Genomic DNA, 18,168 nt, shown 5'->3' with positions numbered 1-18,168 from the left:
GAATAACGATAAAGCCACTGGTCTCAGAACCATATGGTTGTTCTTCACATCTGCCTGATTGCTACCATTTTTTCCTGTATAACCATCTGCATTGAAGATGGATGTTTATTTTAGATACAATAAATTATATCCTCAACTAGCATGAAGTGAGATAGCTTCATAAAAGCTAGTGTCAGCTGGGACAGTAACTGTGAATCTGTATAAAGCATGCCATTTTGATGCATAGTAGTGACAAATTTGCCACGCAGAAATTTGACCTAGGTAGGTTGTTCATGTCATCTCAAATTTTCACTCACAAAATGTTGACTTTTGTATACAGCCCATGAATTACTTGTTTTACTGCTAAAAAGCAATTGCTTTTTGAATTTTATGTAAGGGATGTTCTCATCAACTAATGTTCCTTTTTACAACTGAACAAAGACATAAGAGTAACCCGCTTCTTTCCTCAGTTAAAATCAATGAGATTGCTTGTTTTTAAGGGATTTCTATCTGAAATCAAAATATTGCTTGATACGCTTAAAAGATTTAATATGTTTTACATTGTCATTTTAAGTCCTCAAAGATTCAGTATATTGTCTCAGAGTAACTTCTGGGGATTGTGTTAAATTAAAGGAGGATGACATGGCTTTAGCCTTGTACACAGATGTGAACAGTTTCCAAGAGTCATGAACATACTTATTGACTTGGGAGTTCATCACAGATATCAGGACACTTAGTACATGCTATTTGGAGAAGTGATAAGAGTAATGATGTGTATAGGACCACTTGTGCAGGAAGGGAAGATTTTACTGACTGGACCATATGGAAGAAGTGTTTTCTCAGAAAACAGCTTTCATTTAAATTATGTATATATAGCAAGATGTCTCAGAGGCTTTTATGGGTCCTTTCAAACACGCGAAATTAATATCATGTACCACAACAATTAGGCACGGTGTTAATGGCTGCACAGATTTGCTACAGGTAAGCAAGGAAAAAGCCTAGCCCTTGAAGCAGTAGTTTAGCCATTGCCATTATTAAAGCATCACAATCATATACCATTTCTTGCTTAAAGGAACTCTAAATAAAAAATATAAGTCATACTGTATTTGAAGCTACCTGAAAAAGATTTTCAAATCCTGAGTCCTGGAGTATTTAAGTAGACATATCTGATTTTGAAATGTTTTCTTTATATTTTGGGAGAAATACTTTAATATTAATCGGCAAAAGGTTATTGTTAAATTGAAACAAATATTAATCTGAAAGTACCTAGGACATGAAGATGAGGAAAGAGGAATAATAATTATGTTCACAAATTCACTCTAATCTCCAGCAACCTATGATTTTTTTCTTTCAAATAGCATGAAAGAGCAGCACAAAATTCACAGCTTTGATCTTTTTCTGCTCAACAGAAGAAGTACCGTCAGCATCCATATGCTTTGAAGTTTACCAGTATTAAAGACACTCCTGAGATGATCCAGGCTAGAATTAGTTATAACCAGGCTGTGGATGTAAGTTATAATGTATATACATTATGATTATAAGAGTGGTATCCTCTTTGAACGCCCCGATTGAAGCACTGGCTTTCTCTCTCTTTCTTTCTCTGAGATAATCCTTGGGAACCATAAAACTTCCGTGTTCTGGTGTGGTGCATCTCACAAAAAACATGTTTCTAACTTGAAATGGGAAGTCATACAAATCCCACTAAAGTGAATGCAAATTTCATGTAAAAAAGACATTCCGACAGTTTTTTTTTCTTTTTCTCAGAAGTAAAATTTAGGAGTAAGGCTGACCTTTGACCTTTAGAGAGTGCTGACCTTTTGAGATTCATTGAGGAAGAACCTATTTGGGGTTCCTCTTACTTTTCAAACAATTCTTTCAAATTTCAATTTCTGCATATTCTTTGGAAACAAAATGTGAGACAGCGTGACAAGGAAGAAAAAATAAATTGTTTCAAGCTGTCAACATGCTGAGAGAGAAATTCAGGAGGGGAAATGTTAAAGGAAAGAATGGAGGCTGTTTGGTGTTTAAACATGTTTATTTTTAATAGTAGAGCGATTTAAAACTATTGTAGACTTAACTGGGATAATGCTGAAGTGAATAATAAGCAAAAGTCACTCAAAAAAGACAAGTTTCAAACATGAGAGGATGTTTTATTGTGAAAATAGATATTTTTAAAGTGAAGAAGAAGATGAAAGACTTTGTGTAAAACACATGCTATTGTAACGCTTATAGTGTCTGTGCCTTTGGTTTAATTAATAAGATCCAAAAGACTTACGTCTCAGGCAGGATAAATATAAGTCATTTTGTTCCACTGAGCCACCATCAAAATCAGTCTGCTGTTCTACTTCTTCACACATGCAGTTCTCATTAATTTTCCTCTCGTGGAGCTGCATTACAAGTGGGTGTACTTGCTAAAGAAAGTGACAGCAGGGTGAAACACACAGGTTCATTCTTATCTCGAGGTTCTCAAACACTTATGTGGGAATAACAGCCTGGGAAAGACAAGCTGGGTGGTCAAGATACAGGTTGTATCTAAGGCCAGAAGAGAGGTGGCTATTTGTGGTAGTCTGAGAACTACAGTGTCAATGTGAGAAGAAACTAATAAAGGAAAGAAAAGTAATTTGAAAGAGGTGAGCTCTGGATAGCCATTGTAGGTGAAGTTCCAGTTAACCCCATGGAACATCTCTTATCTGTCTGTAGATGTCTTAAAGTCACCTAGTCCTGAGTCAACCCTATAATCTTCCTCCAAAGACTGATAGTAGTCCATGCAGCTGGGATCAGTTGCCTCTGAGTTTTTTTTATTTCTTTCTATTGACTATAGAGCACCCCTTGCAGTTAGCTCTGGAAATAAAATTGGAGTAATTGCACTGATAATTATCAGTGTATTCATCTGCTAAATATGAATGAATTTGGAAAGATGTGTGATCTCTGTGATATTTCAGAAATGCTGGTGGGCCACTTATGGCTGCATATCCGTAATAAACACTGTTTATTCTCCCTCCCCTTATTCACGTATGCTGGAAGTCTTATCAAATTAATATCCAGAGCTTTGAATTGTCGTATCGATTTATATGCTCATAACTTCAAGGAGTTCCTCTCTAGCATACACTAGCTAATAAATGCACGAAACACCTTAAGTTCTTTTTGACTCATATAGTTGCCTGTATTTAATGCTGCTATCACTTTCTTGTAGTCTTTGCTTTCTATAAATCTATTCATGTACTTTATTTTGGACAAAATTATTTGGTGAACATATATTGAATACTTACTACTAAAACTCATTTCTGTTTGCAGAGGTTGTACAAGGAGCATGGAGAAAGTGTAAAGCATCAGTATACGCTAACAACAGATCTTCCTGAAATCCTTCGGGCTAAATTAAACACCAAGAATATCAGTGAGGTATAAATCTGTCCTTTAAAATATTAAAGAAAAATGAAAAATTCACAGTGCTTTGCCATTTGTCTCATACAGGCAAACTTTTTTTTTTTTTTCTTACTTTCCCTTGTGTATGATTACTCTATGGTCTAAATGTCTCCAAAGTAAAATGAGAAATGAAACTTCTTGCCAAACTTCTCGTAAGTTAGATAGATTGAGATCAACCAACTACAGTTTTTTGATGACCATTTGCAATCTAATTATTCCTGTTGCATCTTGATAGTTTCATTTGCTGTAGCCTTCTGTGTTAGAATAGAATGAAAATGTTCTGGTAACATTGCTAGGGTAACAATAATGCTGCAATATTAGTTCATCTGTATTTCTTTCCTCTTCTCTATTTGCTAGATATGCTACAAGGAGTCCTGGCAAAAGATGAAAGATGGTGGATATCAGCTGAGACTCGATGCCATTCCCTTCCAGGCAGCTAAGGCTTCGGGTGAAATCATAAGCGATGTAGGTGAACTACATGTGGGAGACGTTCAGCTTCCTTCTTGTTAGTTATTGTAGTTTTGGAGGTGCAGACACAATTAATTGTTATTGGTAACTACCAAAGGAAGGCTTGCTAAAGCAAAGCCAATCAGACTAGCTGATGGAGGGACTGGGCAATCTTAGGGATTGTTCAGGAGATGTAGGCCACCACAACTACGTATATCCAGAATTTACTATTCGTAGCTCTCCTTCTGCAATATGTAAATCTTTTTATTGGATTTGTAACAGTTCTTAATTTTTAATTCTTCATTCTTAATTTCTCTTCAGTCAGTCCTGTTCATATTTCTTTTCTTGTTTCTGTCTCAGCACAAGTATAAGGAAGCATTTGAGAAAATGAAAGGGCAGATGATTGGTTCATATGGCCTGGATGGTGATATTCATATTGCTCATTCAGTCCATGCGTCATCCCTGCAGAGCGATGTAAGTATGAAAAGGAAGATGTGGAAGTTTTGGAATTGATTCCTAATGGTGCATGGGTTCTTATGGAAAGTATAATGAGCTGTGAACTAGCTTCTTGTCATGCTATTTCATTTCAGTGAGTTCTGTGCTTGTACTAAGATTCTTTCTTGTGTGATGGTGTTCTTAGACTGATAAAGGTAAAACAAGTGTCTAAAGAATTGAGTCATCTGTCAGATGACTTTTAAGTCAGTTTGATCAGTAGATCTGGATTTTCCTTATCTGGATAAACTACCTGAGCATCTCAATTTTGCATATTCCGATTAGGAAATTTCACGTGAAAAAAATTATCTGAAGATTTCTATTAAATCCTCTTCCTGAGACAGCAAGTGAAAAGAAGGGGAAAATCCCAACAACCCTAAAAATAATATTTAATACTGAGGTGAAGCTGGGCGCTGAATCAGTAGGCACCAACAAATATTTTGAGTGGGGGTTTGTAGTGTTTCAAATACATGGCTGTGTTTTATTCCCAAGCAGTAGCTTCAACTCCTTGTTGTGCTTTCTAGAGATACAGAAAATTAAGAATTCTGTCATCAGTTTGGTGATTTTTATAGATTCAATGTATTTCACAGTAACAAAAATGAAAATTCTTTATAATATCTCAACTTAGTTAAATATAATGTAGATGGCTACTATTTTGATGAAGAATAGGCTGCCACATACTCGAAATACAAATATTGAGCATGCACAGTATAGTTAAATTCAGGAATGCACTTTTAAAAAGAATAATTTATGCTGGATATGGATAATGTCCCTTCTGATCAAGATGTGAATTCTGATTACTATGCTGCAATTAGATGTGTGGTATATAACATCGCATTGCTGTGCTGTAATTCTATGTGTGATCTGTTTTTTATTTGATAGGTGAAATATAAGCAAGGTTTTGAGGATACAAAGACTCACTTCCATCTGCCACTCGATATGATAAACTTGGTGCATGCCAGGAAAGCCCAGTCTTTGGTCAGTGAACAAGAATACAGACAGCTGCTACACCAGTACACTTCTTTGACTGATGATCTGAGATTGCAGTGTGCCAAGAATGCACATAAACTACAGAGTGAGGTAATTGCAAAATATCCCAGCAATATTTCCCAGTTGGGTGTGATTGAAAATAATTCGGTTCCAAATTGTGGCAGCTGATGGTATGTATTTGAGTGGGGGCTGGTAGATAAACAATAGCTGTTCCCCCTTGATTGCAACCAGGATGAGTTGCTTATCTGTTGGAGCAGTTGTGCAATGTCTGTGAACGCACCACACTGAGAGGTAAAGTAAAGCAGTCTTTGATGACTGGGCAAGGAGTGCTTGCAAGTGAGTATGACTGCACTGTTGATAAAATATGCTTTTTAAGGTCTTGATTACCATGAAAACTATTTAGCAACTATTTGAGTTGATTTGTGTCTGGGTAAGAGTAATTTGTACTTCCAGAAGGAAAATGCTTATTGTTAAAGATCGGACTTGAAAAAGACCTGCAAATAAAAACTATGTAGATGTAATTAATATAAGATACGAATGAAATTTATTTATCTGGAGGAGATTTTCAAGGTTACAAATGGATGTTTGGAGTCCACTCAGTGTTCATGGGATTTAGTACAATTCAGAACCTCTGTAGGTCTGCCAGTGCAGTATGCACATAAACAAAAGAATGTAGGGCAAAGAGCCTTTACAGTACCTATCACAGACAAATTTTAGTGGATTTATTTGAATAAATGTATTGTGTATTTTTGGATGAACAAATATAGGGCATTTCAAACACAAACTTGTAATTACTTCTGCTTGGTTTTCCTTAGAATTTATATCGGTCTGACATGAACTTCATGAGAGGAGTTGGATGTATTACTCCAGGGGCCCTAGAGATTGAAGGAAAGAAGAAAGCCTCTGAACTCATCAGTGAGGTAACAAAAGAGGTTTTTGATTTCTCCACAGCATACAAGAGTTTGCCAGATGTCTTTCCATTAAACTGGGCTGGCAAAGTGGCACACAGGATAGAGCTAGTCTCCCTCCCCTTGTGTTTGATCAGTCAGTTCATGTCCTAACTGCAGATGGGTGAGCCTGAACGAGTTCCAGGATTTGCAGAGTTTGCTGTTTTCACAGATCTTTTCTCCTGACCCAGTAGGTTATTTTATGTGATTTTCATTTAGATTAAAAATGGGATTTTCAACTAAAAATAAGGCCATGACTCTTTCTATTAAGTACCTTGTGCTATTTCTCCAAAATTAGACTGCAGTGTCCAACAGTCAGTTTTTCACTTGCTGCCTTCTTGTGTCATTTTTTTTTTAACTGCCTCTTTACCTGATTATTTTTTTCTCCTCTGTCGTGTTATCTTCTTATAGTCTCTGATAGCTTCCAATCACTGATCTATTACCCATATTCCAACTGATGTGAAAATAAGAAGAAAAATATTTGCTCTTTGTAGGATGCTCTTCGTAATTGTTTTAGTGAATGGATACCTCCTTGCAGTGACATTGTGGTTACTTTGTTCACAATTCTGACATATGGATTAGGTGAAATCTCATCTTTACCACAAAAAAATTCAGTGACTTGTGCAGCACCTTTTCTCTGGAGTGGATTGCCTCAGTATAATTCCTCTAGCCAGTGTTAATGGCACCAAGGTGTGAAATAATCTCATGGCTGTATTCAGCATGACAGTTTTTTGCTTGTTTTATTTTACATCTTATTCCTTCCTTACTTTTCTTTTCCCCTATGAGTCTAAAATCCATCAAATTCAGATTTGCAAATGGTAAATTAATTTGAAGGTTACAAGTTATATATCCTTTGCAAAGTAAAGTAGAGCTTTAAGCAGAAGGGCACCAGTACTGGAAAATGTCCCATATTTGACAAGACAATTTAGTTATTCTGTTCATCTTTCTTTGTGCATGAACTCAGAGTAAATATCGTCAGCAGCCACATTCCTTCAAGTACACATCGGTGACAGACTCTCCTGGCCTCCTTCATGCAAAATTCAGCAATATGATTGCTAATGAGGTAGGCTCTCTTAACGTGAATCAGAAAATATGCTTTTCAAAATGCAGTGAGCGAGGGATGGAGGGAGAAAGAAAATTCTCTTCCGAAAGCAAAATGCGTCAAGAAGAAACCAAGCATCACTGAATTCTGCTTATGCCTAGTTAGATCATGTTTCATTATTTCCAGAAAAATATTTAATATCATTTTTCAATTCAATCTCTTTAAAGATAAAAAACAAAACCGCTTGAATAGTGTCCGTATGATAGGATCCTCGTATCAAGTGTTTTTACATGAAACAAAACCTCAAAAGATCTGATGCTGTTCTTGTGGGAGCTCATTTGCACAGTATGTGCTACTTTTGAGGCCTCCAGAATAATATCTTCTCTAATTTTGAAAAAACAGGAGGAAACCCACAGATAAATTATCAGAATTGTCTGTCATAACATGAAGAAAAGTTCTAAGCTAGAAAAGATGGCCAGAAATGCCAGCCCACTTAAATAACATACATTCAAGGTATAATTAATGGTTTTAGGTACCCTTTAGCCCTGCTGGAAATGTAAATGTAAAGCTACCAACACAGTGGGTTGGCATCCTGGTATATGTATGAAAATTGTTCTAAACTTGTCCTGGATTTACTTTCCAGAAAAAAAAACAAAAACAAAAACATTAAATAGCATTGTTATATTCTTAGTTGTTTGGGGTTTTTTTTGTGCTGGCTGATTATAGTTGCCATAATCATAAACAACTTAAGCACTGCTGTTGCATTACTGACATATTAAGGACAATTAATCGCAACTGTCTTTTTTGGTCTCTTTTCTAGCGCCTTTATAAAGCAGCAGGAGAGGACATTCAGCATCACTATACACCAACACTGGGTCTGCCTGAGTTCACACAAGCAAGAATAAATGCAGCCAATCTCAGCGATGTAAATTTTTGTATTTCTTATACTTATTTGAGTTGGAGGATAAATTGTGCAGTGGCAAGGAAGGAGGATAAGTAAAGGACTTCTTAGATCTGTTCTATTTATGCTTTCCCTGGTTTGATTATAATGATATTTATTTCCATTAGCATACATGTAGTTGTAAATTAAATCTACATGAAATATAGGACTTGCTTAGCCTGAGATAGCAGGATTTCCTCAAGATAATTTAAAAAAAAAAATCCTTTGATTATGAGGAATGAGTATTCTGAGTATAATAACAGAATAACAAATGAAAGAGGGTTCCTTTGTTTATTCCTTTGTGCATGTAAAAGCGAAAGAGCAATCTACATGTGCCTCTCCTACTTTAGGTGAAATACAGGGAATCTTGGCATAATCTACGTGCTCAAGGCTACAAGCTGACAATGGAAGCACTCCCCTTCCAGACTGCAAGGGCCTCCAGAGAAATTGCCAGTGATGTGAGTTGAATGATTCAACCTTCCATCTTGCCTAATTCCTGTTAACTTCATGTAAAACAATGTCTAAAGCAGATTTTACTGAATTAAAGCAACTCCATAACCATGTGAGACAAGTGTGAGACAGAATATATTACTTATGAATGAGATTCTTTGTGTGAATTAAAAAAAAAAAAAGTAAGAATCCTTGCTAATCGAGAGCCAAGCTCAGTTAAACATCTTCCACTGGGAAATAGCTGGTGAATTAAAGTGTTTGCAGACAGATAAATCAGAGAGATTCTGTTCCTCTCCAGGCTTTTAGCTTCTCGTATAATAAAGCGCCCACTAATTCTGTCCACCCTGCTTTGAACTAACTTTTGGAAGTGCTCAGGACTCCTGAATTGAGATGAATTCAGAAAAGCATTTTTTGAATCTCCGAAAATCAGGAGATGTCTGTCTGCTTAGGAGGTGAAAATCAGTGAATGCTCCTGTGCATATGTGTCCCCTTAATTTCCGAAAGAGAAGAAACAAATCTTCTTATCCCTAAAAACACACTTTCAGTTGGTTGCTGCTGGCAAAACTTGTACATGGTGGTACCCATTTCTCAGAAAGCCTAAGTTCATCTCTTCCTCACAAGAAATGTAAGAAGAAAAAAATCTAAAAACTAACTTTGAAAATTCCTTCTTTTGTGTAGTATTTAGCCACATATTTTATCTCTAACATGATAAAATATGAATCTGTTTCATGTGCATTTGTTTTATGAAGCAAACATATCTAGCTGTAATTTATAATGTATACTTAACTACATTTTGCAGAGTGCTTTTGGTTACAGCTTCAGATCTGCTCTAAAGGGTACAAGTCCGTAATAGAATTACATCCACTTACAACAGATCTGAATTTGGCCCTTCATCTTCGAAGCACTTTGTAAACATTAGCTACAGTAATTTAATCCCCGCAACTCTCCTGTGTGGTAGATAAGTGTTATTATCCCATTTCAACTACATTATGAACTCTTCAGGGCCCAGGCCTTCTCTTTAAAGTTCCAAGCACCCTGTTGATGCTGTATAAATAATCATTATCATCATCATCACTATTTCACAGAGAGGATAAATGCAAGATCATAGGGAGAGTTATAGTCCCAGCTAAGATGAGAACAAGGGGTTGCTGGTGCTTATTCTTCTGTTCAGACCACCATCTTAGGCTTTTCAACATAGTTATTGATCTGGGAAGACTGAATTTACTCTTTAAAATAGCTGGGTGGCATTTGCAAATCTGAAGGCTACAGAGTGCATGATGTTTCACCATAGGGATATTTTTTCTTTCTTTTGTTTATTCCTCTTACATTCTCATTCCTAATTATGGGATTATAACTGAGAGTTAATAAAAGTGCATCATCTGAGGTTTAAATATTATCAGTGCTTTGAAGGTATTCAGAGCATGTATTGAATTGTGCTTAACTTACATATTGTAACTACTGTGGTATTTAAACTCAAAAGCAATGAGAGATTCTGGGAAATACTTAGCACTGCAGCCTCTGGCTGTTTTTGCAGTCAGCATAGATGTTTCAGTGACTTATCCTAAGCTACTTAGCTACAGCAGTGTAAGCATGGCACTTTTTCACTTTTACCCTTTATTTTTTTTTTATTTTTAGTACCAATATAAACACAATTTTGTGATGGAGAGAGGAAAGCACATTGGGGCCCGAAGTGTTCTGGATGATACCAGGTTGCTGCATTGCTTGCGTGCTGCCAAATTACAGAGTGAACAGGAGTATAAGAAGGGATCCCAAGGAGTGTGGTCTCAGTACTGTTTGCCCATGGACATGGTGAATCTTGTCCATGCAAGGAAAGCCCAGGCCTTAGCAAGTGACCAAGATTATAGAAAGAGACTCCATGAATTTACAGCACTCCCGGAAGACTTGAAGATGAAATGGGCCAAAAGAGCCCACATGCTGCAGAGTGAGGTAAACTTTCCTGATGTAAACAGAAAATTGAATTTAGCATTGATAGAGCTTTAAAGGAATGGCACGAATTGCTAACATTGGGCAGTGTTTTTAGAAACAGTATTTGCAAACTTACAATGTCTAGCATCAAGATATCTGATTAACTCTATGCCTATAGAATATACATGAAAGCTATTATATATACAAGCTATTGGCCATAAACGCTTTCAGATAGATGTAGATATTTAGTGCAAATATAAAGCTGCGTGGGTGCAGATATTTTATCCGTTCAGGGTTCTTAGACCCTAAACAGCATGTACTTCAGAGCTTCCCTAACAAGTGAGAAGACAAGAGATGAATAAGGACATCAAGACTTGTCTCTTTGCTTATGGACACCAAAGGGAAATGATTAAGGTGATATTGTCTCATCCCCTCGCTGCCTAGGAAGAATAATGTAGAGCACCTGTTTAAGCTACATGGTTGCTATCCCTTTTGCTTATAGGAGAGGTAAGAATTGTTGGGACTGGGACTACTTTCCTGGCTTTTACTTCTTATAGGGTCTGTCTCATTTTACTGGATAAGAAAGTAGAGGAAGCCTTTAATGTGAATAAAGAAAGAGTCTTAAGTCTCCTCTTAGAAATGGGGTTAATGAGGAAGCCTGCACCAGATAAAATAATTAGTATTCCTGACTTGAACTCACCTCAGAAAATTATTTCAAAAGGGTTTCTTTTACGCCCAGTACAAACAGGTTATTACTGACTGCTTTGAGTCATACTAATTCACTTGTGGGGCCTTCTCTTGTAACTTGCATATGATACATTATTTAATTCCTAGTGGAATGAACAAATGCAAACAGTTTGGCTTTACGATCTGATATGTGCATGGCAAATGAAAAACCTCAAAATGTTAATATGAATCAGAGAGTCTTTTTAAAATACCTTAATAGCTGTGGATGCAAAACTGATAGCTAACGATTTTCATTTTCAACAGCATCGCTATAAATCAGACCTGAACTTCATGAAAGGAGTTGGCTGGATGGCTCTGAGATCTCCGCAGATAGAAAGCGTAAAGAAGGCTGGCGAGCTCATCAGTGAGGTAACTGATAAATCTTTCATGGGTTAGCACGTCTGTAGGAATTGTTTACCATCAAGGCTCCTCGTTACATGACACTTACGAATGTAGCTTATCATTTCCTTTTGATGTGGGAGCCTGTTTATACAAGGTATAAGTTACCAAGAAGCAGTACAGGAGATGCAAGTCCACTGTGTGACACCTGCTGAATATTTTCCATTCCGAATAAATCACAAGAGTATAAACAAAACACGTAGCAATAAATAAATGCAGTAAATTCTATTATGAAATTCTAAGCAGGTCCTTATGGAAGTGATATAGAAAGATACAGCATTGACAGTCACAATGAGGGTGCATTAGTCTGCTTGGTATCACGTATTAATGGAAGAAAATGATAAGCTGCCAAAAGTGCAGTGTTCATAAATTATAATGTGAATTTTCAGTGCAAAGTCCTTACATTAAAAAAAAAAAAAGGATGGTTATTCAGAATTACAGCAATGAGACAGTGATATCCTTGTTCAATAGCTGAAAGAGCAAATAAGACTTAAGCAAAAAGTATTACTGTGGCTTCAGGAAGGTGATTTTGGTGATTTACTCCAATGATAGCACACCTGGAATCACAATATCATCTAACAGAAGCATCTTCTGTGTGTGCATTTGTTTGTTTGTTTGGCCCCTCCAGACCAAGTACCGTCAGAAGCCAGGAAGTTTGAAGTTCACCGCTGTGGTTGACTCTCCTGATTTGATTCATGCTAAACATAGCTACCTGCAGTGCAACGACGTAGGTTTCGTATGACTATAAATGATCTTAACTTTTGTTGTGCTAAAGGCAGTAAAGAATTGACCTCACTTCCAGAATCAGTTGCATTCAATGTCTTTTGACTCCTCAGAGGCTGTACAAGGCTGGAGACTCTGAAGCCAGGCACAGGTATACCCTGCCTCCTGATCATCCAGATTTTATCCGAGCTCGCCAGAATGCACTTCATATCAGTGATGTAAGTAAGATTTTACTTTGAGGAGTTGAGTTCGTAACAGTCATTAAGGAAAACAAATTTGCTTGGAAATGAAAAGCTTTCATGAAGGTGTAGAAGTCAGGTTCTTTGAACCTGACATGAACTGAAAAAGGCAGAGCTTGTGGACTGCCAATGTGCTGCTTGGCCTGAGAGGGAGAGATGAGGAAAAATTGTTTATTTTTCTTTTAAAAATTAGTTCTGCTTCCTAGGATAATAAGCTATTATTAAACATTTCAGTCCTAAAGTTTAGGTATAATTTCTTATAAATATAAATCTTTTTTCTTACATTTGATGAGGCAGAGAGAGAATCCCTCTCTTTCCTTGACTGTATGATCTATCTTCATGAAGCTGCAATGCTGCGTTGAACCGATCCCTTAGGCACAGTCCTTACTGAGAGTGCAAATGAATCAGTGAGTGGAATTGGTTTAAAGAGATCTTGTTTCCACTTTACTTCATACAGTGGCACACGGTCTATTGCTAATAGTTATGATCAAATTTGTCATCTTTAGCTGCAGGGTCAGAGTGATCTTGGTTTGAAAAAAGTTTTTAGTTTCTTATTTGTTGGTAGGTCTTCTACATGTACAAGAAAGAAATAGGATTTAAGTTGTTTGATGTGACAGATGAAAAAAAACAACGTGGCAAAGGGTTGATTGTACACAAACAAAAGATCAGCCCTAAACCTATTAACAAAACATCTCTTAATGTTTGCATTGGTTCTATCCAGGCTACTGGTTCTGGCAGGACTTCTAGCATCTTAATTTACTTTCAAATTAAGCATCAGCTGGCACTAAATCCATCAGTGAAACATGAGAATATTTTTTGAAATATGAAATAGATATCGTGCTGTTTTTCTCATATAATTGCAAACCTTCAAAAGGATGGATCAAAGTCTTCCAGAAAACCAATCAATAAAATCAGAAAGGGACAGCCAAAAGTATCTGCTAAGGTGCAACAGCTGGATAGTAGGACTGGAAGCTGTCGTAAGAATGCTACTAAAGAAAGAAGAGCCAAATCTAGAGAAATTTCTCTTCAAGATGTAAACGTATTTCACACCCACAAAGTCACATTAAATATGTTAGAACTGGTTGTTATTTTAGATGAATTAATGAAGCCACATGTGGCTATGAAATAGAGACAGGAATCATTAGAAAAGCTTGAACTAACTAGTATTGAAATTATGATGCCATGAAACCCAAGACACTGCAAGTGGATGCATCAAAAGAGAGAATAAGAGTAATATCAATGCAATATTGATGTGACTGATGCATCACAGTTTCTAATATAAATTAAACCCAATCAGAAACAACCACATTCATGTACAAAAGGAAACCCTAGTGGCGTTTTTCAGATGAGACATTTTATCGTTATGGGGAATAGAAAACAAGTTGAAGGGCTGTAGAACTGGATCAAAACCTTGGAGATGGTACTGATGACTCTTGAAACAAACAAGCCCAGTAGGATAAAACATTTATTATTACAGTCATGGGACTACACTTAAGAAACTGCAAGGGGGAAATGACTGTTTTGTTCTTTTCTTTTCAACACAGAAAGCGTATAAAACATCTTGGGAACAGACAAGAGCATCTGGCTATGATTTTAGGATTGACGCCATTCCATTCCAGACAGCAAAGGCTTCAAGAGAGATTGCTAGTGATGTAAGAATTGCTCTTCTTCAAACACTTCCCAATCTTATTCCCATGCCACCCCCACTCTGCAAAAATGGGTGAATAAGACAAAAGGAAACTTTGTGTGTGTGCGTGTGTGTGTGAAAATTGGTAATCAGTGAAGCAAATGCCATTTAAATACGAAGATTTCCAACTATAGGCTCTCATTAATAATGTCCAATACCAAGCTGCTCTGTTTCATTTTTTGTACTGTAGTTACATAAACTAGGTGCCAGGCTATGAATAGTCAGGTGTGAGCTAGAATAAAGTGGGTCGCCTTTGAACACAGAAGACCTCAGTCAGCAGGAAAGCTGAATATGGAAGAGCTGCATGCTTGAGATGTTCACTTAGTACAGAATAAGACTTCTGGTTACTTTTGAGAGGGGATTACTTTGGGCCCCATTTGTTCCAGTCCCTTAAAAATTAACATCAAGGTCATTCTCCTGCAGTGTCATATTAGATTAGGAGATGTATTTTGATATCAAACAAACCTGTGGTCTCTGTGCAACACAAAAAACACTACTAAAAGCTAGGGGAGGATATGTTGTTTCATAATGGAATTTGAAGATAATCTGAATGTGAAAATTATACTTTTCTCTGCATCTTCCTCAGTACAAATACAGAGAAGCCTTCCTGCGAGACAGAGGCCACATGATTGGATTCTTCAATGCAAATGGTGATGCCCACATCGGACATGTCCTCAGAGTGGGGAAACTCCAGAGTGACAACCTGTACAGGAGTGGATACGCCCAAAACAGAGCACGTTTTCAGAGTCACCTTAACCAGCCAGGGTTCCTCCACGCTAAGAGAAGCCAGCAGCTTGCCAGCAATGTTAACTACAAGCAGCCCTTGCACCAATACACTTGTGATCCTGAGCAGCTAAATGTGAAACACGCAAAGCAGGCCTACAAGCTGCAGAGTGATGTAAGTACAACTGAGAGGCACTCTCCTTCCCAGTGCTAAGAGCTATCTGGGTGGCAGTGTCATCACAGACCTAATTTATCAACAAAATCATTCTTAAAACAACTACAGACTGTTTGAAAAAAAAAAAAAAACAAACAAAAAGCAAAAAACCCACAAAACAATTTGTTCACTATTAACCCTCTTTGTATACTCCTTCTCTTGAAAACACAGAGCATGTGGTTAATAGTAATACATACTATTGTATGTTTCATTCTCTTAGGTAAAATACAAGTCTGACTTGAACTGGCTCAGAGGCATCGGCTGGACTCCCCCAGGTTCTTATAAAGTGGAAAGGGCAAGAAGAGCTGCTGAGCTGGCGTACCTTCGTGAAATGGGGTTGCAGGCTGCTTCTGCTCAGTACGGACCTGAAGCTGTAAGTAACCATTCTTCTCAAATAGCTACAGTTGTGCTCTCGAGAAGGCAGCTAGGCACACAGCCTGTTTAATGCTCCCTGGAGATTACAGTTCTCCCCCTTACTTTAAACAGAATATATGTGATTCCCTCCCCACGCTTTGTGGCTTTTTGTAGGCTTCAATTTGAAGGAACCTCACAAGGGAATTCCGATCTGTCATAGCTGAGGAATTCCTGTAGGGACTAAAAGTGCCACAGGATAGGATTTTCTTAAACTACAGGGTGTGTTTCCCTTGACTTTGGATATTGTCAGATCTCTACGTGGTCTACCCACAGAGAGCAAAAGTGCAGGTGGAAGGGACACCTGGCACAACTCCCTTTTCTTTTCCTAATTTCAGCAAGACACACTTTGTTACCCTGTACTCTCCCCTGGCAGCTGTACTGACAGTCTCCCTGTAGACTCTTGACACCATAATGTGTACTATGGTCTCCTCCACTCATCTCAAAACACAAGAAATTACAAGCTATTTTTTTCCAGGTTTTCCTTGTTCTTCACAAGGTGGCTTCAATTCTGCTATGTCCCTGTGTAAGAGAGCAAAAGTCCATACAGGGATCTTGTAATGTAGCCCCTATAGTTAAGGAATGTTAAATTACAGTATAAGAAGAGCTGTGTGTGCTTTTAATACTTGATTTAAGTGTTAAAAGTCAAACAATAAGCCCCTGTAAGAGAAACAGGACAAATCTATGATTTACATTCCCATCTCTAAAGCTACTGAGGAAATAAAGTTTAACTATGGACGAGCAATGCAGTCTGCAGTATATTCTTAGGTCTTACATGCAGTGATGATCTGATGGTACCAGAGAAATCCACAGGTGTGCAATACATCTGCAACTCAGGTGTTTGCTAATGCATTCATTATTTAATGCTCAAATTAGAAATTAGGCACCAAGCACATCCTGACCTTGGATATTTGACACGAATGGGTCAGCTATCCACATTTTGCCATGGCAGAGATTGTCTCAGTACAGAGCAGTAATTCAGACTTTGTCCAGTTGTTTCCAGTGGAGGTAACTTTTGATTAGTAAATATATTTATAGAATAAGATCTTAGCTTTCTGCTTTCAGCTATCTTCATGATGTAGTTGTGTTTGATCTTACAGGACCAAGTGGGGCCGGAAGGATCTCAGCAGGTCACAGTTAATCCTGATGCTTCGGAAATTCTGCAAGTCAAGAGAAGGAAAATGCATCTGTACAAGTAGTGAACAGGAACATGACAAAACACAAATAGATTTTCATCTTATCCTACAAAGCCTGTAGCTTTTCCATTTTTCTGGAAAGCACAATAGATGACATCTAAGAATTTTTTGTTTTAAAAAACAAACTAGACATTGCAACTAATAATTGATGTTTCTAACTTGTGTGGATATTTTGTGATTTATCACTATATGCATTACAGAGGTTGATATTTATTTAAAGCTGTAAATGAAATTAATACTAGATGACTGGCAGGCTCAGCTTTGTACTACAGATGAATGAACCTGATTAGTAGAATATAAAATCATTTGTATTGAATAAATTTGATGAATCTGGTTCCATACTTCTAGTCTTTAGAGATTTATATGTTCCGTGGCACCACTGTGTGTGTTTATGTGTATCATTGGCACTGCTGATTTAAGAGAATACAAAAACATGATTTGGGTGGCTTAACAGATGAACAAGACAACAGCCAGGGGACGCAAAGTTACTGACTAACCAAAGACAGGTCTGTTGGTGGACAACAGAGCAGAATTCATTCTTGATTAACAGGACATATTTACATCCCATTCAGGTTGGTTTTTTTGTTTGTTTGTTTTCTTTTCTCAAATCTTCCAAAAGAAAAAGAAAAACAATCAAAATTAGCTCCTTAGAAACTACTACTAACAGCTTATTGACAGATTAGGAAGCTTCTTAGAGAAGTTTATAAAGCCTGGTATTCAGATGAAGGAGATATTATTTTAAATAATTGACTCTGCTGGCAAACGTCTACTGTTTGTATTCTGATTTAATGTCAATCCCTTGTTCTCCAGTTTTCTATATAGAGTTACAAAATCATTGGGCAGAAAAATATATAATTCTACTTGCAAAACTTGTTAACAACAAAAGTTAGCCAATAGATCTAGATTATTTTTTTTTTTAATTTAATACCCTCTACATATGAATTGAAGTTAAGCACATACATGCCATGGTAGAGCTGGAGAATAATATGTAATCCTCCTCTCATCCTCTCATCAGAAGTAAATAAGATATTTCTACTAGTGATTTACTTTATTTTTTACTTTTCAACCTGGAACTCATCACTGATGGAATTTAGGGTCACTTGCCCTACAGAAGGGCTTTTAAAAATAATTTTCCCGCCTGATCTTCCCTCCTCACATGATTCTAATGGCTCCAGTCTTCCAAACACAGGCAAATTATTAACTTTAAGTATGTG

General features: G+C 37.1%; 1 protein-coding gene across 1 annotated transcript in view; it reads left to right on the top strand.

The window, feature by feature from the left end:
* The window catches only part of NRAP (nebulin related anchoring protein), a gene marked incomplete at its 5' end in the record, with an annotated part of 45,486 nt that extends 28,399 nt beyond the window's left edge, over window positions 1-17,087 (top strand). Inside the window, 17 exons of the mRNA XM_079536099.1 lie at window positions 1,389-1,487; window positions 3,274-3,378; window positions 3,760-3,867; window positions 4,210-4,323; window positions 5,224-5,421; window positions 6,147-6,251; window positions 7,243-7,341; window positions 8,141-8,245; window positions 8,611-8,718; window positions 10,346-10,657; window positions 11,627-11,731; window positions 12,390-12,488; window positions 12,598-12,702; window positions 14,268-14,375; window positions 14,997-15,308; window positions 15,568-15,720; window positions 16,859-17,087. Of these exons, the coding sequence (XP_079392225.1) occupies window positions 1,389-1,487; window positions 3,274-3,378; window positions 3,760-3,867; window positions 4,210-4,323; window positions 5,224-5,421; window positions 6,147-6,251; window positions 7,243-7,341; window positions 8,141-8,245; window positions 8,611-8,718; window positions 10,346-10,657; window positions 11,627-11,731; window positions 12,390-12,488; window positions 12,598-12,702; window positions 14,268-14,375; window positions 14,997-15,308; window positions 15,568-15,720; window positions 16,859-16,957 (2,334 nt within the window). The 3' untranslated portion in view covers window positions 16,958-17,087. The remainder of the gene's footprint in view (window positions 1-1,388; window positions 1,488-3,273; window positions 3,379-3,759; window positions 3,868-4,209; window positions 4,324-5,223; window positions 5,422-6,146; window positions 6,252-7,242; window positions 7,342-8,140; window positions 8,246-8,610; window positions 8,719-10,345; window positions 10,658-11,626; window positions 11,732-12,389; window positions 12,489-12,597; window positions 12,703-14,267; window positions 14,376-14,996; window positions 15,309-15,567; window positions 15,721-16,858) is intronic.
* Window positions 17,088-18,168: the final 1,081 nt, after the last annotated feature.

This window comes from Tetrao urogallus, assembly GCF_951394365.1.
Source record: "Tetrao urogallus genome assembly, chromosome: 5".
Taxonomy (NCBI): domain Eukaryota; kingdom Metazoa; phylum Chordata; class Aves; order Galliformes; family Phasianidae; genus Tetrao; species Tetrao urogallus.
Note: the sequence above shows the minus strand (reverse complement) of the source record. Positions and strands in the feature narration are given on the sequence as shown.